Genomic DNA, 25930 nt, shown 5'->3' with positions numbered 1-25930 from the left:
ACATCGAGATTTTGCCCAAACTTACTGTACATTGTATTAATATGTGGAGTATTACTATCTTATCTCACTTTGCTCTTGAAGTTGGTCAAGGACAAAGAATAACTAAGTACCTACCTACCTAAGTATATTATATTTAGAAAAAATTGCGGTCATATTTTATTTGGTGAGTGATAAATGGAGAATGAAATATGAATAAAATACAAACTCAAGTTAGGTCTACTTGTACCTACATTGCACAATATTATGATGAATGTTGTTCGACTCGTGAAAAATATCAACAAAATAATTATATTATCCTATTTGCATTGCATAAATACACGAGTCATGTAAAAAATTCTCATTAACTAATCATTGTTGATGGAAGTTTAGTAAATAAATAAAAATATGCAAAATAAAATAGTATTTCAACTTACTAAGGATATTTATGGAACCTCTAATTTGTTGCATCTAGGTCAGTTTCTAAGCATAATAAAACGTATGCTTTGACCCATCAAAGAATTCTGAATATCCCAAGCCCCAACCTTTTGCCGCTTAAATTTTACGTGCTTTTAAAATGTCGAGTTATACCGAGCTATTTTCAAATGCAATAAAACTTAAACGGTATTTTTAGTAGAAAAGTATTTTTCAAGTAAGTATATTTTAGTTTTAAAGTGGGAAATCTGAGGCAGTTATTATCGTACTTATAATATTTTATATCTGAAAATGGGTATAGTACTTACCTTCAGGTTCACGTTATTCGGAGTTTCATCAATTTTTAAGTTGGTTAAAATTATTCTGTAATTTCGTTGCCATGCAAATCTGTAATTGTAATAACAGCTGTTGCTTTGTTCTGGCGTGGTCGTAGCCAATCAAAGTTGGCGCAATCGATATACCTACCTTGCAACTGTAACTGTAGACTTTGTAAAGACAATCGTTACATATAGATATACGTATTATTATAGTATAAGTAGTATTATATCACTAACCCTGTTACCCTCTCTACCTAATATACCTATTAGATATCTTTGTGTTTACTTGATTATTTAATAGCTCTTCAATCCTTAAATATAACTCAAGTCCTATAAAATATAATCATAATCAAATCATTAATAATTCAATTGAAATCTGAATCGACAGTTAATTTAGCGTCAATTATTGACCGCCATTTAAACATAATTAATAGAAATACACTCTTAACCAATTCAAACTAAATGAGGAAGCGGGTTTAGCAATTAAGCCGGTGGTTATGGAGAGGCTTAACTAAAAGGTCTGTTATAGACAATATTAGGGAAGCGAACCAGCGGGTTATTATGTGTTAAATACTTTTGTTTCGATGGCGAAAAGTTTTGGGACAATGTGTTTATTTTAGTTAATTTTTGAGTGATTAAATTTTAATTGGTTAATGTTAGGTATCATAATGAACAAAAACATGACTGAAAATTATGTATTGTTATAATATTTTTGCTCTACCTCGAATCGAACGTCAACCGTGATTAATTTATATGCTTACGTAGTTACGATAAATGATTTTTTAAAGGATCAAACCAACGATCATAAGTAGCTACAATAATATTATCTAACTAGTTACTTTATAGACTACAAGCCCGCATAGGACAAAAATATGGGTCAAATGAACCACCAGGGGACATATCTAGATCGATAGCAGAGCAAAAAATAATAAGATTCATCACTATGCCGTCACTTGTAAGCTGTCCAACTGAGTGCAGATGAGAATTGAAAAGTACAGGTAGACTCGGTAAATTTTGGTCATATATTTTTGTACGGCATTCTTAACCATCGATAGATCCATTAAAAATAATAAGAAACCGCTCAGTGCCGTACAAAAATGGTGGTCCACCAAGTCGGAATTTTTATTTAATTTCCGAGAGTTACCGGGGGTAAATTTGGTCATTTGACCATGTACGGCATCTGTGTCATACTATTGCTATACTGCTTTTAATCCATTATTCCGCAACGCCGTACAAAAATCATGGGGACAAGGGGAAAAAATCGAGAGTTATAATCCCCTCTCTTTCCCCACTCCAGGGGGTCATTTGACACAACACGAAATAAATTTATTTTTAAAGTATTTTATGCATAGATAATATTTTTTCATGTGCCGTACATTTTCGTTGGTTCAAAGGGGAAAAATCTGAAAAAGAAAAAAATCCATATAACGAAATGTTTGCTTTATATTTTTATAATAAAATATAAATATACATTAATATTAAGAAGCTCGAGGTGGTTAATTATCACCTTGGAAAGTCGGAGTCAGGTGGAATGGACTCCGTTAAATTGATGAACTAATAAAAAAGCTATGAACGAAAAGATGTGAATTATATGCAATCAGTCCATGAATACAGGTAAAGTCACAAGCAAATGCTAGTAATATATACATATTCAAAATGTACAAGTAAAGCGCTTTCAAATGATACCAAATACTGCATATTTATCTTAACTTTATTTTTTTACTCTGTATGTTTTGTCCGCTAGAGGGCGCCACATTAGATTTTGTGAAACCCCATATGGCCTTTAGCTAGCTGGTCGCTGGTTATCCAGTGAACAATTCAGACGCTTCTAATGATATGTCATTTGTCGAATTCTGATAAGTAGTTTAGAAGTTACGAGGGAATAGATGAACATACATACATGACCTGTAAACAACCATAACCCTCCTTTTGCTTTGCAGTAGTTGGGTAAAAATATGTTAATGCCGTACTGTATCAAATGGCCATAAAGCACCCTTAAAATTGTAGCTTTCGTCGCTTTCATCAGCCTAAAAGATGTGGTCTGCACAAAAATGTACGGCATCGTTTTTTCCTAATTTATCTATGTTAATACTATTTAAAACAACGGATAAAGTGTAGAAAACTATTATATTTCATTAATCTACGATGTTTAAACTTTAACAAAATTTCTGGTTTTGCATTTCTCTAAAACTTTTTTTAGAACGGTTTCTTTTGAACGGCAATACTATACAACAATTGAATTTTACAATATCATGTTAAAAAAAAAGTTCCCGTACAGGGTCAAATGACCTTACAGCTCTTTATATCAAGAATTCGATGAAATTAAGATGATTATTGGTATACATTTAAAAGAACAATTATTTTTTGACGGCATTGCTTTTAATAGTACTTTTGAGTGCTAGATAATGTTTTGGAACCGAAGCCGTACTTAGTCAAATGACCCCGTGGAGTGGGGAAAGAGAGGGGATTGCAACTCTCGATTTTTCCCCTTGTCCCCATGATTTTTGTACGGCGTTGCGGAATAATGGATTAAAAGCAGTATAGCAATAGTATGACACAGATGCCGTACATGGTCAAATGACCAAATTTACCCCCGGTAACTCTCGGAAATTAAATAAAAATTCCGACTTGGTGGACCACCATTTTTGTACGGCACTGAGCGGTTTCTTATTATTTTTAATGGATCTATCGATGGTTAAGAATGCCGTACAAAAATATATGACCAAAATTTACCGAGTCTACCTGTACTTTTCAATTCTCATCTGCACTCAGTTGGACAGCTTACAAGTGACGGCATAGTGATGAATCTTATTATTTTTTGCTCTGCTATCGATCTAGATATGTCCCCTGGTGGTTCATTTGACCCATATTTTTGTCCTATGCGGGCTTGTAGTCTATTAGTATTTTAAAAGATCCTTAAAAACTACTTCGCCAAGTTTATTAAAAGTCAAAGAGGAAAAATAAACAGAAACACGCTTTTAATGCGATGTCGTCGATTTTATAAGTAAGAGGAAATCTGAAGTCTTAAGGAGTCCGTGTTTCTTTTGTCTGCCAGTAAATGCATTCTGTAAAAGGATTTCCATAGTTCAGGCGACACAAAGCACCTTCTTATTGAGTTAGTATTGTATTATTAAAGGCTTTTATTACCTTCATTACCTAGACTTTCAACTTTCATTCACATAAAATATAAATATTTTTTCAGATTTTGCTCGACCCTATCTAGTTACTTAGTCTTACAAATTAAGTGAATGGACAATGTACATACCTATTGATAATATTATAACGTTTTAAGACATCACGTACATTACAAAGTTACAAACCATAACCTCTAACGGTACATAATCTGTTTTATGGACTTCAATTAAAGTTTTACTAGGCTAAATGATGACCTACTTATTAAAAATAGTAACTAACAGCATCTTTAATTTACTAGTGAAGCGAACGCAATGTGATTCAATGAATAATCTTATTCTGAAACTTTGTAGGGTCTTCAATTACTTTCATTATAAATTTAATCCAAATCGGTGCAAAGGTCATTTTGCATTCTTTACACGTGAAAGTGAAACAGACATTCAAACAAAGAGTTAGATAGAATTACGCATTTATAATATTAGTTAGGACGGATTAAATTTACTATAATATCGGATCGCTATTCTCTCTATATCGAGTACCTCGAGCGTTGCACAACGCGTTGATATTTGAATCAAAGCCCTATAGGCTATATTATGTAACATTGTACATACCTACGACTTAATCCCCCTGTCGGCTTAGTATTTATATGCCGTGTGCTGGACTTGTGGCACTATTGTTTAAAATGTTTTTTGTAGAGGCTGGATAAAAGTAGCTAGTAGGTAGTATTCTGACACAACGTAGCTTACTCTTTGTGGTCTGAATGTTTTTAAATAACTTAACGCAATAGATATTTTTGAATTGATTAGCTAGATACTACCTATGTACGACCCATTTTGACTTCTTAACTGTGCCTAAGTATTAGTTCCAACTTATTACTAGATATAGTATACTTACTTACTTCAATTTATTCAAGTCGTCTCTACGTTGCCGACTATTCATTAAAGAACCTTATAAACGTTTTATATAAAAGACTATGTGTGCGTCCACACTGAATGCGCGGTGGCGGCGGCCTAGGCGGGCGCGACGAGCGGGCGCTCGCGGTGGCCACACCGACGCGCGAGCTCAAGTAGCGGTTCGACGTTTTTCGGGTGTTGCAAACTTTGGACGATTTGCTATTTTTACTAGACAGTCCGATTTTGAGATGAGATCATTATAGAAGTTGTACACGAAATAAATAAAACAGAGGAATAACGGGTGAATCTTATATGAAGAATTGAGATTATACCCTACAAAATTACTGTGGTGTATATAATAAGTGTTTTAGATTGAATCGCACTTATAAATAAAGAAGTTTCACTTCAACAATTAGTGTGCGTCCACACTGAATGCGCGGTGGCGGCCGCGGCGGCCTAGGTGGGCGCGACGAGCGGGCGCTCGCGGTGGCCACACCGACGCGCGAGCTCAAGTAGCGGTTCGACGTTTTTCGGGTGTTGCAAACTTTGGACGACTTGTTATTTTTACTGGACAGTCCGATTTTGAGATGAGATCATTATTGAAGTTGTACACGAAATAAATAAAACAGAGGAATAACGGGTGAATCTTATATGAAGAATTGAGATTATACCCTACAAAATTACTGTGGTGTATATAAGTGTTTTAGATTGAATCGCACTTATAAATAAAGAAGTTTCACTTCAACAATTAAGTATAATTACCGCTATTTTACGAAAAACAATAAAGGATATAATATAAGAAGTCGAGCGACAAGACCGAACTGGTTTGATACCCCCGCCGTCCGCGCATTGGGTCGCTTGCTGACTAGGCCCGTAGTGTGGCCAGAACGCGCAGATAGGAGAGTTTGAAAACTACGCGCGCTGGCTCGCTCATTACCGTCGCACTAGGCTTCCGCCATAGTCATTTCAATGTGGACACAAAGGCGCGTTTCATACGTTTGATATTTCGCGCCCGCCGTCGCAACCGCGCTAGGCTCGCAGTGTGGACCTGCACTATGCAGCTTGACACGATTTTAATAAAATAAATCACGCTGCGCGTTCACACAAAGCATCAATCATGGAGTTTTGTTTTATTTGGCGGTTTGCGACGCTCCAATAGACCAAACCAATACACGCTTCTATTTGCCGATACTAACAGAGCTTTATTGTGCACTAACTTCCTTCCGTTCGACTGAAAAACTATTACAAAAGGACAAAGGCGTGGCTTAAATATTAAGGATAGAGCTAGGATTAGGTACCATGTGTTTTGTTTTGTGGTTTCCATGAAAAACTTGTGTTGTAGAAACAATATTGCTTAAGTGACTGCCATTACCCCATTCTCCAATAACATTATTTATGTAGATGATTTTACGATGAGTTTATATTTTTATGTCGATATTATGTGTAGAATGCCATTCTGAATGGGCATCTATATTTTTATCATGTAACTAGGTAGGTACCTGCTTTCTAAAATCGACTGGCCTGCGGCATTTTGAATAACACAAAAAGGTAAGGGTTCGATCATCGATGTGCCTCGACAAAATATTATCCTATAAGTACCTACTTACGTAGTTAGAATATAAAGTTTATGGTAGTGAATAATATAATCTACACACCTAAATAAAAACTGTTTGTCAAACCGGATTGAACATTTATTTTAAAAGACTACACATACTATCCTCACGACTCCTAAATATGACTAGACTTTTACCTGAAAACATTAGTTGCCATGCCACAAAATGTGGTCTAATATCGAGATCCAACTACAAAGCAACTATACGACACAGAACTACATTGAGCTTATAATTGTGCTAAACGAATTACAATTCAATACTACAATGTACTACATAATTCCGGCAAAATATGTTTCATCTCCGTTGCAACCACAAGATCAATCTGATGCGGTTAGGCCGGATATGTATGAAGCTACTGTTATACACATTACGGCAAATTGTACTATAATCTATTCACCATTCAGTGTAATATTGGATGCCTATTATTGTTTGAAAGTGTAGGATTACATAATTGTAGTTATAAATCGTTATTGTTATGTTAAATTAGTAATTAAGTATTGTACCTGTATCATGTTTGTGCTTAGTAATTCATTTTATTATATTCTTTAAACCTATAGAAGTATTAAATAATAGGGATTCGAAAGTTCTAACGAACTCTTGAATATAGGTAAAGTAGGTATTCCGTATAATTGGTGACTTTCTTCTACATTTCATCTAAGTATTAATATCTACACCGGAAGCTCAAAATAATTCGTTTTCACTTTACATGATTGATTCAGAGTTTTTTTTACATCTAACTATGCATACAATTTGCTGCTGCATCTGCTCTACAATAAAAGCTGCCAAGGACGTGTTTAAACTTTTTATGGATATTACACGCACTTAGTTATAATTTATATTCGCCTAAACTGAAACGTGATATCTTTCAGTTAACAAGTATTTTAATAGCACAGTTTTCATAAAACTAATACATATATCCTGTAATGCATCCCTCACCAATATAAACGACATCTGTAGCTCGCATAGCTGCGTGGAACTTTTCTCGTTACCTGACACTCTCTCGACATTCCTTGACGAAAGAGCTTAATGACCGGGTGCTATAATGAATGTATTATCTTTATTTTATTTTATAGGAAGTTTAGGTTTGTTTTTGGTTGTGATGGATCAAAAACAAATTAATCTATTGCAATTTGGAAATACAATATTAACCTTGATTATCGGGCTTTTTTCCGAGTTTTAATAAATATAATTTTCTCTGCTTTACCGACAGGTCAAAAAATAAGGTCTATAGAGGTATTTTTAGAGTACCTACTGACTTATATTCGATTAATGATTTCGTTGAACATTTAACTAACTAAATTAGAATACTTTTGCATTTAAAAATAAATTTAAATTAATATGTCCTCGACTCTTCGTCTATATGTAATCAACTAATGAAACGTGAAATACGTCTTCTTATTACGTTTAAAGATCCGAGACTTAAAAAATTTATCTCAAAGGTTAGGAAATCGGCTTAAACGCAATAAAAGCAACATTTATAATATAAAACTATTTATTATATAAACATCTCGCAATGAGAATTTTTATACACTTAAAGCTAAAACATTATCCTTGACTCTGAATCGGGAAGATTACGTTTTTTTACATTTCCTTAATTAATTCCCTCAAATTAAACTTTAACGTTTGAAGAGAAATTAATATTTCCTTAAGAAATACATTTTTAGAAGTAATTTGACTGGTATTCGACTATTTAACGCTATTTTTAGTACCTACAATAGCGTATGTACCTATTTCGGTTTGGCAAAAAGTAGTCATAGGTACTTAACAATATGACATAAAGATACAAAAATATAAGTTTCTAAGCATGAAGCTTGGAGCTCACCTGACGATTCCAATATTTTAAACAATCCACTCCCTTACGTACAATTGAAAAGTCAAAATCCAACTAACCATAAGCAAAACGAATCGTCCGAAAACATAGGAACAAAACATTTATAGCTACAAACAATACTAATAATATTGAATAGTATTGGTGGGCACCATTTATCACTGCTGCTACTTAACCTTTATAAGAAATCATGAAATCATTGAGGTAATAACCAAAATACGGAATCCAGAACGGATTACTTATAACTCAAAACATAGTCTTACTCAAATCACTAAATTACTCTTCCGAGGCCGACTTCTTTTTTTTCTTCTTTTTCTTCTCACTTTTCGGCGTCTCTACTGTCTCTTCTTGCATGGGCTCTTCTTTAACTTCTGCTTCTGCTTTAACTTCTGCTTCTGGTTCCAGCGACTGCTTATTCTTCTTCTTCTTTTTCTTTTTCTTCTCTGAGACTTGTTCAGAGCCATTCATGTGGCCGTCTACTTCGTCTGTTGGTTCCGTTTTCACTTTCTTCTTTTTGGGTGTTTCCTGGACAAACATTAAATAATAAGCGTGGCACAAAAAACTACTAAATAACAAGTAAAAATTAATAAAAGGAAAATCATTTCACTCCGATGCAAAAGCGACAGTTGTCATGTTTACATGTCTGTGTGTGTGTCTTGCAATTTAGATTAAAATTTTTAGGTTAATCAGCCAAGAACATTTTGATCAAATTGTATAGAAGAGGGCTGCAGCCACATAATGGCGAAAACTTCTTAGTTTGTGAAACTAAAGAAATATTGCAATATTGACGAGAAATTAATATTTCAGCCCCTTTGTCAATGTTTATAAACACCCATTGATAAAGTCATAACTATTGATATTTTATTTGATTATTTTGTCTATATATTTTAATTAATGTTTATAAATAGTCTATTGTACACTAATTACCAATTTAATTTTGTTTATAATAATCATAAGTTTGTTTTAAAAACAAATAAAGACGTGTGGCACTCGGGGACTGTCGCGGTAAAGCTATTGCATGCTATGCCTTCAAGCCACACCTCCGCGCCCGTCGGAGTGGGGAGCGTGAGGTTTTTTCGTTACGGAATTTCTCGATTCGGTCCCCGCGCTCAAGGCCCGCGATAGAAGCTATGCAATAGCTTAAAATAGATTATAACTTTAAGTTTAAGTGACTATACTTACTTCGTCAGCTGCATCCTCTAGTTTGATCTTCTTGCTTGTGGCCTCGTCCTCGTCGGGCGAGTGCTCTCGCTTCACCGGCTTCTTGCCGATCGTGCTGTCTCCCGCCGTCGGGTACTGGTGGATCTCACTGTTTAAATAGAATAAAGTTAATATATGGAATACTAGCTTCCCGCCCGCGGCTTCACCCGCGTTTTCAAAGAAAAACCCGCATAGTTCCCGTTCCCGTGGGATTTCCGGGATAAAACCTATCCTATGTGTTATTCTGATGTATAAGCTATATTGTGGTAAAGTTTCATTGAAATGCATTCAGTAGTTTTTACGTGAAAGAGTAACAAACATCCATACATCCATACTTACAAACTTTCGCCTTTATAATAGTACATATTAAGATTTTGTATTAACAAACTATTTATAAGGGCATTTTTATAAATAATTAGAATTTGGCAACAAGTGCAATGAATAAGAATGAAAGTTCTGCAGCGTCTTATGAAAATTATGAAAATCTGTATATTTGATAAACTGAAGAAATAGTAATAAAATTGATTGTTTCACATATACTGAAGTACATATTATGAAAAAAAAAATTCTTTAATATTGAAAATAATAATGACTATATGTGATAATAAGCAAATATTGATATTTGGTAATATGTAATACTCTAATAAAATATTTGGTAATAATATATGATATTATACTCACGTTTTACTATGATATTTCTCGAACTTGACTTTAGCCTTAGTCGTCCCGCTGATCCTCTTCAAATTGCCTTCTTCCATCAACCTTAGCCTATTCTCCAGCTTCACTTTATGTTCTGCCCCAAGTTCAAAAGAGACGTCATCACCGAACGCATCCACACGAGTCGCCAGCGCTGCTTTAGCCGCTAACATTCTAGACATCTTACCCTTATTCTTTGTACTACATTGACCAACTAGCTGCGCGTGGTATATCAAACCATACTTGGGCGTGTCTTTCTTTGTCTTTAGCGCTCTGAATAACGCCTTCTCCGCACCAAAGATCTGTAACGTAGATGCTGGGTGCTTGGCGAGATTCATTAAAGAACCTGCATGCGCGATTAACCTAGCTCCAATGTGTTCCCCAATCAGTACTGTTAAATTCGGTGCCATGGCCATCATTCTAGCTTTGAGGTAATCTGTTAAGTGTGTCCTATAGTCTGTAATTGAAATAATTTCATCACACAAGTTCTGGATATTCATAATATCATCATCAGAGATCTCTGTACCCATGGAAATCTCTGCTGCTTCTTTGACTTTTTCTTCCAGATCTTCAGGGAGGATGTCGGACAAGTCGGTTTTAGCTGCATTGTCCCTTGTTCCCATGAGTTTCACTATTTTAACAAATAATGTGTTGTCTGTGATGATTTTCCCCAACTCTGGGAAGTGCCAGCCGTACCACTCTCTGCATCTCATGACGTAGTTGTTTAATTCTTTATCTAAGTCATCCAGTAGGCACTGTGCTTGGACAATCATTGTGTCAATCTTATCTGGTGAGAACTTCAACTTATATCTGGAGAGTGAGTGAGCTAGACCGAGAGCCATAGCTGTCATCTCTTTCTTTGGCAAACCAGTTAAAAGACTGTCCATTTGTGATCTGATACACCTAAGCAACTCTTGCACATTACTGTTTGATACACACTGTAAGTTGAACTTTTCTTTGATAGCATTGCCAAGTTTAGCGTCACCAACCAGAAGTTGATCCTGAACATCTTTGCAGACATGTTTTTTGAGAGCTTTCTTCAATGTTTTAGAGATTTTGCCCTCAATTGCAGCTGTAGTGGCTGCTAAAGCTTCAGTTGTATCTTCAAACTTGATGAAATTCTTTAGTTTCACACTGGAACAAAAAAACCACCATTAAGAAAAGTAATATACAAATAAACTGAGTTGTTGAGTGCTATATTATGTGACCAACTTTACTTATCAAAGAATTATAGTGACAACAATTTGAAAGTTACAATCATTGAATACTAGTAGTAGATACATAGTGGTACCACTTGCAAGTTGATAACAAAGCATTTTATATCATCTGATGAACTTCTCTTTATTTAACTTAAATCTATTATTACTTTATATTGTAATTTAATTATTATACTACTTTTCTAGAGAAAGATTCACTGATCACTGGCCGCTAATAATGATAACTTTTATAAAAATGAAAATAAAATAATCAATCAATACTCACACAGCAGCGGCACCCTCTGGAGTATCAAACTCGGAGTACACATCCTCAATTTGGGACAGTTTCGACTCATCCAGCAGCTAAAACAATAAAACAAACTACTGAGTACAATTTTATTTATATTACATGATGAATTACAAATCCAAAAGAAGGTCAGTCTAACCTAACCAGTGTCCAAATAAAAGAGTTTATATAACATTTATTTATTGAATTAAAGTTTGCCTAGAAGCACTTTTAATCTTCTTATCATAGTTTTACCATTTAACATGAGTTAGGAACGCAGATTCTACAGAGGAGAGCAAGAAACTCTTTATTTGCTTTTATAAATCATATTAATTTGTTAAATTCATTATGCAAATGAACTGCCCTGTGGACATTTGACATGGATATCTTACAAACTTTCATTTTTTATTTGACCTCAATAAGATTTGTTTACACAACAAGCATATTGTGCTTCAGTTGTTCCATTTCAATATATTTTGTGTATCAAGCGACAACATAATCAATAAAGAAGATTGAATATGAAAACTTAACAAAAAAAACAAGCAGTAACTTTCAGCTTTATACAATAAAATTCAGCCTACATTTATTTATACTTATTGAGTTGTATCTTTCTACTAAAAGTTATGACCATGAGCTCTTCCCAATAAAAACAAATCAGTGAAATTTTATTTCTATTTAGCTAAGCTAAGCTAATAAGCTTAAAAGATAACCTTCGAGATTTAACTCTAAAAAACTACAAGAGAGCTGGACATGTGGCGGTGTAATTACTCTCTTGCGTAAGAACAATGTTAGTTATTGATAAACTGCTCACAGTCAATCAAATCTTATCACAAATGTTATAGGTTGATACATAGCAGGAGGCACAAGAATGCTACCATGTTTATTTATATTGTTTTAAGATATTTTTGTTATTGAACTGATCCATTAGAAAATATGTAGTAATTACATTTAATTCATATAGTTTATCAATGATTTATTACTCTACTTTCGTCAAATTAATACTGTTAAATGTGTGTCGTAGAGGTTATATTCAACACGTGTGAGCTTACCTTAAATATAGCGTATCCCGCCGGAGTTTCAAAGAGTACCAACATTTTTTCTAATTATTTAATAATTAACAAGAACAATGCTGCACTATTCTTACACAAAAACACACAACTTTATAACAAATTTATTTTATGAACCGAAACGCGACGCTACGACATCGCGGCCAGCGGGATTTTTGACAGATGTCAAGTGACACGAGTTCGTGATAGATTTGACAGCAACGTTCCATTTTATGTTAATTAATTTTAAGAGTATTATTTATGATGAAGTTTTAAGGGAGTTGTAGCTCATATTATAATACAATGATATTGTATATACCTAATAGTAATTTTAATAAATAATTTAAAAAATAAAAATAAGATAATGAAATAACAATAGTAATATTATGATATAATACAATGCAAATGATATTATTATAGGTAAGTAAAATTGAATAAAAAGAATAACTAAAAAATACAGGGTGTAATCGTTAAGACGTGTGCACAGGCGATTATTCCGTAACTATTACAGATATCAAAAAACTTTAAACTGATATCGAAAGCCCTTTACCTAATGAGTAAAATGACAATAATAACTTTTTAAAAATAAAACGGGAAATATCCAAAAAATTTACATCAAAATTTATTATTATTGTCATTTTACTCATTAGGTAAAGGGCTTTCAATATCAGTTTAAAATTTTTTTATATCTGCAGTAGAGTGCCGTAAGGCATAAAAATGGTCAAACCTCGGAACCCAGGGCCAGTCAATGAATCTGTATATCAAGTATGAGACTGCATTATTAAAACCTCAAATAAAAAAGTTAAAAAAAAAAAATTGACCGATCTCGATTTACAACAATTTTTAACAACAATTTACTGAAAAATGAGAGGCGGAAGGGGGAAAAAGCGTTTATAGTGAAAAATTTAATTTTATTTGTAATAAATTATATGTGCAGAGTAACTTCAATGTTAATTTATTAGATTATCGTAAAAAATAAGTTACAAAAAAAATTTATCATTAACTATACACATTGTTACATCATTGTACATTATTGTCGTCGTCGTCGATCTCGTTGATATAGATTGTAGGTGAAGGATTAGTGCAGCTGTCACCATTGCATTCTAAGCAAGCTGCAGTGCAGTTTAATCCACTTTTCCTGCACCCACAAGATGCTCCACATCCTGTTTTGCATGAGCTTGGTGCTTCTTTTTAGTACCTAGTTTTCCAATCAAAATCAATTGAAGTAGCTGTTCGAAGCTTTTTTTTAGGTGGAGAGCATGCAGATGTGGTGTTCTTTTTTTTAATTAAGAATTAATGCATCCTTTATTAATATATTTTTGTCTGCATACCGAATGCACGTAGACAAAGTCGCGAGTATTTATATACTCAGAAAGTCCATCCCCTCTTTTCGCAGATGCAGCTTTTAATGATGATATGCCTCTAGTGACTTTTATAATATCTCCTAGTTCAGAGCTTAATTCAGAACTAGATCCGATTTTATCACAAATGAGCTTCATCATTGCTTGTAGGTACATCAATACTGGATGGTTCACCCATTGCGACACGTGGCTGCAACAACAAATATTAGTAATATTAATAACTAACTTTTACATAATTAATGATTTATATTATTAAATTCTACTATTTTATTCTAACTTTTAACATCGATTTATTACAAAATATTTATAACTGTTTTCAAAAGCATGTAATATAAATGAAAAACAAATACTTACAATTTATGCCACTATTTTCAAAGTTTTTAAAACTCAGTAATGTTCAGTAATTAACTTTTATCACACTCACTGCACAATAATATAAACATTAATTTTTAATAAACAAAAATCTCTTATATATAAAAATGAATCGCAAAATGTGTTGGTAAGCGCATAACTCAAGAATGGCTGAACCGATTTCGATAATTATTTTTTTATTATATTCCTTGAAGTACGAGGATGGTTCTTATGTAGAGAAAAAGTAAATATGTACCACGGGCGAAGCCGGGGCGGACCGCTAGTATGTATATAAAAATGAATCGCAAAATGTGTTGGTAAGCGCATAACTCGAGAACGGCTGAACCGATTTCGATAATTCTTTTTTTATTATATTCCTTGAAGTACGAGGATGGTGCTTATGTAGAGAAAATGTAAATATTATGTACCACGGGCGAAGCCGGGGCGGACCGCTAGTTTTGTTTATAATAATTTTTAAAAAATTGAGAGCGCGAAAAAATTTTTTTTTAACATTTTTCTATATACTATTAAAAACATATTTTCAAGGTTTATATTAAGATTCATTGACTGGCCCTGGATTCCGAGGTATAAACCTTACGGCGCTCCACTAATACTTACGGAATAATCGCCTGTGCACACTTAACGATTACACCCTTTAAACTACTCGCCAAAGAACTTACAGGTGTTTTTGTTTAGTTTTCATTTTTCTTTTTTAGTTATTACAATATAACCATGTAACCTTAGATTAAGGATTGGTCTCCGCGCGCGCGCTACGACTAGATACCGCCCCACCTAAAAACAATAGCTCTGTGAGTGCGGCAACTCTTTTCTGTAGTGTGTGTTAGGCAATTTGTAAAGACGCTAGTGTGTGTGAAGAATTGGGCTGCCAGCTACATAAATTTTACCTCATAAATGGGAAATCTGGCATCTTGAAAAGAAGTTTGAAAAATATTTTTTTCATCCTGACCTGGCTTGGAATCGAATCCATGAACATGTGACTCAAATCCACTTGCGACGCTACTATACTATAGTCACAAAGGTTGTTTAAAAGTAAAAAAGCGGAAATAAAAAAAAAAACATACATATTATATGAGTCAGTTAAACATGGTTAAACAGAAATAAATTATTGTTATTATACTTTTTTATACATGTGTTAGTAATAGTATTGAAAAAAAAAAGTTCAAATTATTGCTAAAATATTTCCTCAACCACGTGTATTTTTTTGGATATGCAATACGGCAACACTGAATGGCGTCGTATTTTCGTAGAAAAATTTTTCGAAGTAAAGGAGAAATTTCGAATAATACGATACTTAGTGATGGTACGTGATCCCAGTGTCTTTCTTATTTTTTGATGTATTATTTTTAAATAGTTTTATGACACAAATAGGCATTTTACTTCAGATTTTGTTCAAAATCTTTATAAATTATCGGTTCACCCTCTCCACACAATGCTTGTGACACGACTGGCTTGGGTTAAGTTGGGTACGCCGAATTCGGCGTACTATAAGTTGCCGCATTTTTCAAGTACGCCGGCGGTATCTAGTCGTAGCGCGCGCGCGGAGACCAATCTATAATCTAAGCATGTAACATTTAAGTACAAGTATCGAAAATTTCAACAAAAACTCTAAGAAAAACTCTAATTAAAATCCGTTCAGCCGTTATTCAGCTAATAGGTTTTCGCCCGTTTTCGCCACACTAGACGGAAATTCCGTCGCCAAACGACCGATCTTTCGCGTAGTGTGGTGCCCTTTGTATTGAATTATTAATAACATATTGTATAAATAATTGGCGTTCTATCGAGGATCTTCCGTGATGGAATTTCCGTCTACTTTGTAGTACGACTGCAGCTGTCGTCTAAACATTAGGTACTAATCTATAAGATAGACAAAATAAAATTAATAGACTTTTTAATCAACCAAATACTTAGGAATGAATACACACATAAATTTAAGAAATAAAATGTAAATCTATTTCTAATATTAATATTATCCACACGGGGCGTATTTGAAAACATTGAATACAGCATTTCAAGCGCTTTGTCAAAAGAATCTCGCGTAGACGCACGAGACATTAAAACTTATTACCCAGCGTGTTTTATTGAGCGTACAAATATGTCTGCATTCACATCGCCTGTTCGCTTTGGAAAATTCAATAACCTCTGAAAGTATGCATTCAGTTGGGAATGATTGAGTCGAATAGCTTCAATCTCGCGGCATGAATGGGACTCGCTCTATTGTGGACGAGTCACGAGCGAGCAAGGTGCGTGTACAAGGACAACTTTTCTTGTGTGAGTACATAATGAGGTATGTGAATAAGGTATGTTTATTTACATTGTAATTTTGTAACGCGTTACATCAATATTATTAGTCTAGTCGAATTGCTAAGATACTCTCCAATATCGAATACTTACCTACCATGTAATTGTGAGTTCTCTAAGAATTATTGATGCCCGTGTGAACAGCATAGAAACGGACCCTCGATGCAAAATAAAGCGTTTTGCACTAAAAAATAAAATCGTCATGTCATGGTGCTTGTTAGGTCGTGGATGGATTGCTTTGCATGCCGGACAAATCTTTGTGGTTTTTGGCATGTTCAATTATGTTAAATGTATTTGTTATTGATAAATAAATAAAAAAAGGTACTATGTACCAAACGAAAACAAATACCGCGATAAGATAATTTTATCGTACAGGCTGTAATGAAAAAAATAATATTTTTTCTATATTTTCTCAATTTTATATATATCTAGGTGCCTACCTAGTACCTACGCACACAAAAGTACAGGTACTTATATTTTAATATATGATAATTATTAATCGGCAAGGAAGAAGCCATTATCATAACTTTGGTCTACTCGAAAACAGTCTCTACATCATCCAAGAGTTAACAAGAAGCAAGTCAGTGTTCGATATCGGATAATCGCACCCCGGGGAGGTAAGCGGTTTAAGCTGTCATAACTTCTGCCCAACAGGCCAACAGCCTGCTGCCACAGATACAATATAATGCAGGGTATAGACAACAACCACAGATATTTAAATTTATGTATTTAGAAGACTGTGTGGAACGAACAGTTCAATATGTTTATGTAACTTAATCGATATTAATCATGATTTCAGTTTTAAATTAGGTATTAGATTTATCAATGTTATATTAGTCACTTTAATGTGAATAAGAATTTAATAAATGACTCTACTTTAGATTTAAAATATGTCAAAGAGCTACTTTAAATTTATAATGGCTAAAGCATATTAAAGCTTTGTTCTTAAGTTCACATTTTACTTGAAATTGATATTTATTATAAAGAAAACGATTTTATTAAATGTAAGTAACTATGTAGTTAGAAAATAGAGAAATATTCTTTATACAAACACTTATAAGAGAAAAGTTTAACAAGCACTTCAAACATAAAGGTCTTTAATATGTATAAGCTCTTCAGTCTCTCATAAATGAAACTTATGGGCGATAGTAGTTCAAAGCATAACACAAAATTTTCACGCTTATTAATACATTGGCGGTTCTCGTAACATTTGCAACAAGTTTTATCGTACTCACTCAGCAATGAAAGCTTTTACTTGTCGTAGTATATTATTATTAGTCTGTGCTTTTACTTCATCAATTGTTTTAACCGAAAGACGAGCTCTTGCAGAGCGAATCAATACATTGAAGACTGTGTATACAACAATCTCCATTGTCCCCATACTTTTACAGCAATGTAAGTAAAGTAATGCGATATGTAAAGCCCGCGGTTGAATACAGGGTGTCACAATACGTTAGCATGTAAATGCTTTATGTTATGACCAACATAAGTTTGTATCCCAACCCTTGTTTTCGAGACTGCGAGCGAGTGAACAATAAATAGATAGTGGCAGGATTGAATGTTAGTGTTTGGGCTACTTTAAAACTATGAAGAATAGGGACGGGATGGAAATTGAAATGGAAGAATTTCTTTATACGTTTTACCAATATTATATTTTATTATATGAACAAACATTGAATAGGTTTCGCAGTGGTCATTGGTAAGTGACACTGGATTATTACAAAAGTACCGCTGGAAAATTATTTAATGTTTTAAAAATTATTCAGAATACTTAGTATTTATTTTTATCTATCAATTGGCTATAGTATCTATAGTAATAGCTAAACTAAAATGGTTATAGAAAAGCCATTTTTTTCGATTTAGTAGTTTGGCATATAGATTTAATTATAGTCTGTGGTATTTACTCCTTACATAATATAATTGATACCAACCTAAAACTTACACCTAACTTATTTTGATTACATAATATTAAGTGTAATATAAAGTGATATTATGGAGCTTTATTTTATTTTTTTGAGTTATCACATACAAGGAACCTTTCTTTATGTGAACACATGAGTACATGGCAAACCTGACACGGCCTTGCTCACACTAAAGTTCCCTTAAAAATACAAAACAGTAAAAACTTTGTAATGTTTATACAGGGTGTCCATAAAGTGTTGATACAGCTGTTTTACGGGGCAAATCTAACAGGTCATAAAAGGGACTGTGTAAATAAGGCTCTATTCACAATGGGCTAGTTAGGGGCTCTTAACCCTCTCGATCAAGCTCGTCGGATATATCATGTTACGGAAGGCTACGTTTATATCTTTATCTGGCTTAGTTTCTTGTAGTAAAATCGTACTTGACAGTAACATAAGGCTACAGAAGGATTCACGGGGTTCTTTTAGTAAATTTAAACATACCAACAACCTTTTCTATCCTCTATATCTATATCTATATTATAGATAATTTATTTGGATAGAAAAGGGGTTTTCAGACTGTTTTTCTTCTGAAACAGAGCACACAACCTTTTGATACAAAGAATTAGAAAATGCATAGAGTATTGTTAACGAAAAAAAATCAAGATATAAAGAAATAAATTTATTCAGACATTTTCTTTCACCAAGAAATCTGTAATAATATATAACAGAAATTTCGATCATTATACCGAGGAGTTATAACCTCAAGATCGAATCCGCGACAAACCCACGTATGTAAGAGCGCATTTACACATTCGTGATTGTCAATCGCCTTGTCACTGGACAAAACATTCGTATAAGAATGACGTCGTGAACCGCTGTTCACACGTACGTTCATAATATTGTAAGTTCGTGTTCATCATAATATTAGTGTCCTTGTGCCTTTGACGCAAAGTCTAAAAACTCTCTTAACGCAAAAACGTAAATCGGAAGGTGAAAAGCGAGTACAATTTTTACAAATGCGTGTTCGTTCGCCTCGCTATTCGCACGAATGTGAAAAATGTAAATGCGGCATAAGAATTCAACGCAATAATTTGTCTACGAGTCTACGAGAACTGTCATGTACGTCACAGAAGAATAGCGAGCGGGCCGGAGATGTTTTGCCGGCGAAAAGTTTAATCGTGCCGCTTCGGGGAATGGAAACACGCACTTAGAGGTCTGGAATGGAAACTACGCTTAATATTTGTCTGTGTGTATTCAAAATATTCATGAATTCAGATTGTGAATAAACTTAAAAATGCTACATTTAATACAAACCGGAGATTCCAACATAAAAAGAAATATAATAACTTTTTCTTAATATCATGCATATTTACACTTTCCGAGTGGACACATCTGTTGCAAAGAAGCAGGTGTGTCGTTGACCCAAGCTTTTCTTTTGTTAGTACAACAAATACGGAAGTAAAAACTTTAGCTACGTGTGGTTAAACTTCTAAATAAAAACGTCCGGTAAAAGCTAAGAAAATTTCTCTAAATACATGGTGATTTTATTTCTTTAGTCTAAAATATACTATGTATATACCATTTAAACACACACAAATATTGCAATTTATGAACTATCCTAGCATATCAAAGCAAACTTAAAGTTGTTTAAATAATAACACCATTTTTAATTTACACAAAGTATTTTTAATTCCTACTACAATGAAAATTCTAAAAACGCTTTTTCCATACCTATTCAAAAACTAGAAATGATACAACATTTAGTTTAAAACATGCTGAAAGTTAATTAATTCGAATTCACACCTGTCGCAAGGTATTTTATAATATCCGACACGATTATCAGTATCGTAACTTTACTAAAAAATATGATACTATGTTATCAATTACATATTAACTTATTTTGTTTGAAAGCTTTAAGTGCATGCCTCAGAATATAATACTAGAAACACTTTTTATTTCGATACAGCTGTACCACTGTATTGCTGTTCGATGATTCACCATTTTTAATTTAAAATAAGATTTCAGACGTAAAAATTTAAATATGTATAGCTTTATCACAGAAAATTACCTTTGGCATTTACATTGATTGACCCAGGCAGATCCGTTACGAATCACGACACGATATCGTATCGTCTACTATAAATAGCTGTAACCGCACTCAACATATGAAATTCTGAATTAACTCGTGTTCATAATGAGGCACGTCTCAATGCAAAGTATGTCTGTCTGTCTGTCTCATTGTCCCGCTGCACGTTTTAATTAACAAGAAAGTTTAACCGAAAGATTTTTGTGGTTAAAAGTTCCAAGCTTTTTGGAAGAACGAAAGTATTTGAAATGCACTGGGGTAGTAGAATTCTTTGTAATTCTTTTAATGCTTTGTATTTTCAGCGAATTAAAGTGTATGTCGGTATTTTTAAGCTTTCTTTCGTGGACAAGGCATTGGAATCAATGAGGTTATATCAGGAGATGATTAAAGAAATAATAAACCGGGGTATAATATAAGGCTTTTGAGAGAACACAAACTAGACAAATTGAAATAGAAATGTTCATAGATTCTCTACTCTATAATTTTCATCATCCATATAAATTATAGGTATTTTCAAATAAAACAAATAACACTTTGAAATATAAACAAAAAATCGTGCTTATTTAATAAACATTGGACAAAATGGGAAATCAGTGTTATCCAGCAAATCTGGGGCAATCCGGGAACATCTGCACTCCCATCGAAGCACTCGACCCGGGATAACGTGCCGGGATACGGTCCGTATCGCCTGTATTACTAACACTGTTATTTAAGAATACAAAAGAGTCAAGTTGAACGTTACACTGCATGTGCTTATCGATACTTGCACTTTAATATAAACTAAAACTTAAATATTTTAGTTCATGTATGCTTTTACACAACCGTTTATGAACACAAGTGTTTATGAGTACGTAGACATATTTATTAAACACATCCATCAATCAAAGTAAAAGTTTAGGTAACGTTTATTACTCTCTAGTTCTAAAATAAAAAACCAGCCAATTGCGAGTCGGACTCGCCCTCGGTTCTGAACAAACATGTATTTATATGTTGTATTTTTCAATTTATGTCTTTCACAATTTTTCGTATATCTGTACTTACTTCAAAATTTCAATATTCTGTGTTCACGGGAAGACGTACCGGGTAGTGTTCTCGCCAGCGCTATCAAGTTTACAAAACTATAAAATGTAATATCCTTTGCTAATAGCTTAATGTCCCTTATATTTAATATGAGCCTATCCCACTCCAGCTTTCGAAGTGAAGCAGTTAATTGTTACTTAGCTTAAGCAGTCAATATAACTAAGAGATAATATACGGCCTTAGCTTCATGCTAGAGTGGCTTCTCATATTGTTAAATGCTAAGCAAATACCGCGGTTCTGCGGCTGACGTGTTCGGTAAATGCATTGGTTTTGACTTTTGATATATTAATTAATAAGCAATTTATTAGCAACCTGTTTATTTCATCTATTTGTTATGAAAGTGAAGAGAGTAAACATGAATTCTGTTTCTTTTATCACGTAAAAACGAATGTATTGATTTGACAAAATAAATCTGATTTTTACCGCTTGTATTCGTAATACATAATAATGTTTTAAGAATAAAATAATAATGCAAGACACGGAAGGCTGATAGTCTTTTTTATCGTAAAGTAATCGATCAGAATAATAAATAGATGTGAAATGCATCTGCCTCACTCACTAGGGGATACAAAACTTCACTTTCACTTTGTCGTGTTGTATAAAATCATTTTCTAATAAGTTATATCTATCCTGTACAAGGGGCAACTTTGCATAACGAAATTATTTAAATTCAGAAAATTAAACGACTATTATATCACCATGATAAAAATGTATTACAAATTACAATGAATAGTTGTGTACCTTTCCTTACAATAAATTAAGAGGTACGTAAAGCTGGCGATGAAAAATTAGCGAAATTAAAAAAAAACAACACCAGAATTTGTTGCTTATTTGTTGCTAATTAGTTGCTATAATGACGATTTTGTTGCTCAACCCGTTCGCTGAAAATCAGCAACAGTTCTAGCTTAACGTTAAGGTAGCGTGAAGAAATTGGAAAAAGGGATGGATCGTTGCAAAAATGCAGGTGAATTTGTTGCTAATTTGTTGCTGCATAAAAACAGTGAAAATTTTGAATTTTTTTCATTGGCGCCAAAAATAACACAGGCCACGTCAACTTAATTGTCGATTTTCGGTAGTGAAACATAAAAAAAAATTTGTTGCTCCTCACATCGTTCACTGGCACAGTGTACAGAGCCAGCAACAAAATAGAAACCGGAAGTAGAGTTAATTTTGAAACCGGTTTGCTAGAAAATCGTCCACGCCAGCTTAACTGTCGATTTTCGGTAGTGAAACATAAAAAAAAATTTGTAGCTCCTCACATCGTTTACTGGCACAGTGTACAGAGCCAGCAACAAAATAGAAACCGGAGGTAGAGCTAATTTTGAAACCGGTTTGCTAGAAAATCGTCCACGCCAGCTTAACTGTCGATTTTCGGTAGTGAACCATAAAAAAAAAATTGTTGCTCCTCACATCGTTCACTGGCACAGTGTACAGAGCTAGCAACAAAATAGAAACCGGAAGTAGAGTTAATTTTGAAACCGGTTTGCTAGAATATCGTCCACGCCAGCTTAACTGTCGATTTTCGGTAGTGAAACATAAAAAAAAAATTTGTTGCTCCTCACATCGTTCACTGGCACAGTGTACAGAGCCAGCAACAAAATAGATACCGGAAGTAGAGTTAATTTTGAAACCGGTTTGCTAGAAATTCGTCCACGCCAGCTTAACTGTCGATTTTCGGTAGTGAAACATAAAAAAAAAATTTGTTGCTCCTCACATCGTTCACTGGCACAGTGTACAGAGCCAGCAACAAAATAGAAACCCGAAGTAGAGTTAATTTTGAAACCGGTTTGCTAGAAATTCGTCCACGCCAGCTTAACTGTCGATTTTCGGTAGTGAAACATAAAAAAAAAAATTGTTGCTCCTCACATCGTTCACTGGCACAGTGTACAGAGCCAGCAACAAAATAGAAACCGGAAGTAGAGTTAATTTTGAAACCGGTTTGCTAGAAAATCGTCCACGCCAGCTTAACTGTCGATTTTCGGTGGTGAAACATAAAAAAAAATTTGTTGCTCCTCACATCGTTCACTGGCACAGTGTACAGAGCCAGCAACAAAATAAAAACCGGAAGTAGAGTTAATAAATTGAAGAATTTCTAGCAAATCGGTTTCAAAATTAACTCTACTTCCGGTTTCTATTTTGTTGCTGGCTCTGTACACTGTGTCAGTGAACGATGTAAGGAGCAACAAATTTTTTTTTTATGTTTCACTACCGAAAATCGACAGTTAAGCTGGCGTGGACGATATTCTAGCAAACCGGTTTCAAAATTAACTCTTCTTCCGGTTTCTATTTTGTTGCTGGCTCTGTACACTGTGCCGGTGAACGATGTGAGGAGCAACAAATTTTTTTTTTATGGTTCACTACCGAAAATCGACAGTTAAGCTGGCGTGGACGATTTTCTAGCAAACCGGTTTCAAAATTAGCTATACTTCCGGTTTCTATTTTGTTGCTGGCTCTGTACACTGTGCCAGTGAACGATGTGAGGAGCAACAAATTTTTTTTTATGTTTCACTACCGAAAATCGATAGTTAAGCTGGCGTGGACGATTTTCTAGCAAACCGGTTTCAAAATTAACTCTACTTCCGGTTTCTATTTTGTTGCTGGCTCTGTACACTGTGCCAGTGAACGATGTGAGGAGCAACAAATTTTTTTTTATGTTTCACTACCGAAAATCGACAGTTAAGCTGGCGTGGTCGATTTTCTAGCAAACCGGTTTCAAAATTAACTCTACTTCCGGTTTCTATTTTGTTGCTGGCTCTGTACACTGTGCCAGTGAACGATGTGAGGAGCAACAATTTTTTTTTTTTATGTTTCACTACCGAAAATCGACAGTTAAGCTGGCGTGGACGATATTCTAGCAAACCGGTTTCAAAATTAACTCTTCTTCCGGTTTCTATTTTGTTGCTGGCTCTGTACACTGTGCCGGTGAACGATGTGAGGAGCAACAAATTTTTTTTTTATGGTTCACTACCGAAAATCGACAGTTAAGCTGGCGTGGACGATTTTCTAGCAAACTGGTTTCAAAATTAGCTATACTTCCGGTTTCTATTTTGTTGCTGGCTCTGTACACTGTGCCAGTGAACGATGTGAGGAGCAACAAATTTTTTTTTTTATGTTTCACTACCGAAAATCGATAGTTAAGCTGGCGTGGACGATTTTCTAGCAAACCGGTTTCAAAATTAACTCTACTTCCGGTTTCTATTTTGTTGCTGGCTCTGTACACTGTGCCAGTGAACGATGTGAGGAGCAACAAATTTGTTTTTATGTTTCACTACCGAAAATCGACAGTTAAGCTGGCGTGGTCGATTTTCAGGAAACCGGTTTCAAAATTAACTCTACTTCCGGTTTCTATTTTGTTGCTGGTTCTGTACACTGTGCCAGTGAACGATGTGAGGAGCAACAAATTTTTTTTTATGTTTCACCACCGAAAATCGACAGTTAAGCTGGCGTGGACGAATTTCTAGCAAACCGGTTTCAAAATTAACTCTACTTCCGGTATCTATTTTGTTGCTGGCTCCGTACACTGTGCCAGTGAACGATGTGAGGAGCAACAAATTTTTTTTTATGTTTCACTACCGAAAATCAACAGTTAAGCTGGCGTGGACGATATTCTAGCAAACCGGTTTCAAAATTAACTCTTCTTCCGGTTTCTATTTTGTTGCTGGCTCTGTACACTGTGCCGGTGAACGATGTGAGGAGCAACAAATTTTTTTTTTATGGTTCACTACCGAAAATCGACAGTTAAGCTGGCGTGGACGATTTTCTAGCAAACCGGTTTCAAAATTAGCTATACTTCCGGTTTCTATTTTGTTGCTGGCTCTGTACACTGTGCCAGTGAACGATGTGAGGAGCAACAAATTTTTTTTTATGTTTCACTACCGAAAATCGATAGTTAAGCTGGCGTGGACGATTTTCTAGCAAACCGGTTTCAAAATTAACTCTACTTCCGGTTTCTATTTTGTTGCTGGCTCTGTACACTGTGCCAGTGAACGATGTGAGGAGCAACAAATTTTTTTTTATGTTTCACTACCGAAAATCGATAGTTAAGCTGGCGTGGACGATTTTCTAGCAAACCGGTTTCAAAATTAACTCTACTTCCGGTTTCTATTTTGTTGCTGGCTCTGTACACTGTGCCAGTGAACGATGTGAGGAGCAACAAATTTTTTTTTATGTTTCACTACCGAAAATCGACAGTTAAGCTGGCGTGGTCGATT

General features: G+C 34.3%; 1 protein-coding gene across 1 annotated transcript; it reads right to left on the bottom strand.

Moving 5' to 3' along the window:
- Nucleotides 1–7840: 7840 nt before the first annotated feature.
- nop5 (nop5 ribonucleoprotein) lies at nucleotides 7841–12791 on the bottom strand. The gene is made up of 5 exons (XM_090116822.1): nucleotides 12622–12791; nucleotides 11573–11649; nucleotides 10076–11224; nucleotides 9377–9503; nucleotides 7841–8719 (listed from the first exon to the last, which is right to left on the bottom strand). The coding sequence occupies exons 1-5, from the start codon at nucleotides 12664–12666 to the stop codon at nucleotides 8471–8473; spliced, it is 1647 nt and encodes a 548-aa protein (XP_089972948.1). The 5' UTR covers nucleotides 12667–12791; the 3' UTR covers nucleotides 7841–8470.
- Nucleotides 12792–25930: the final 13139 nt, after the last annotated feature.

Source organism: Colias eurytheme, chromosome 2 (genome assembly GCF_061535395.1).
Source record: "Colias eurytheme isolate Ceu_HAF_F1 chromosome 2, ilColEury1 Martin Lab GWU primary, whole genome shotgun sequence".
Classification (NCBI taxonomy): Eukaryota; Metazoa; Arthropoda; class Insecta; order Lepidoptera; family Pieridae; genus Colias; species Colias eurytheme.
This window is presented reverse-complemented; position numbering and strand designations above follow the sequence as displayed.

Coding starts and splice junctions, on each gene's coding strand:
- nop5 (XM_090116822.1), bottom strand. CDS start 12,666: ATGTTGGTACTCTTTGAAACTCCGGCGGGATACGCTATATTTAAG. Junction 9,504..10,075: donor GAGAAATATCATAGTAAAAC/GTGAGTATAATA, acceptor CTATTTAAACAG/TGAGATCCACCAGTACCCGA. Junction 8,720..9,376: donor TAGAGGATGCAGCTGACGAA/GTAAGTATAGTC, acceptor ATGTTTGTCCAG/GAAACACCCAAAAAGAAGAA.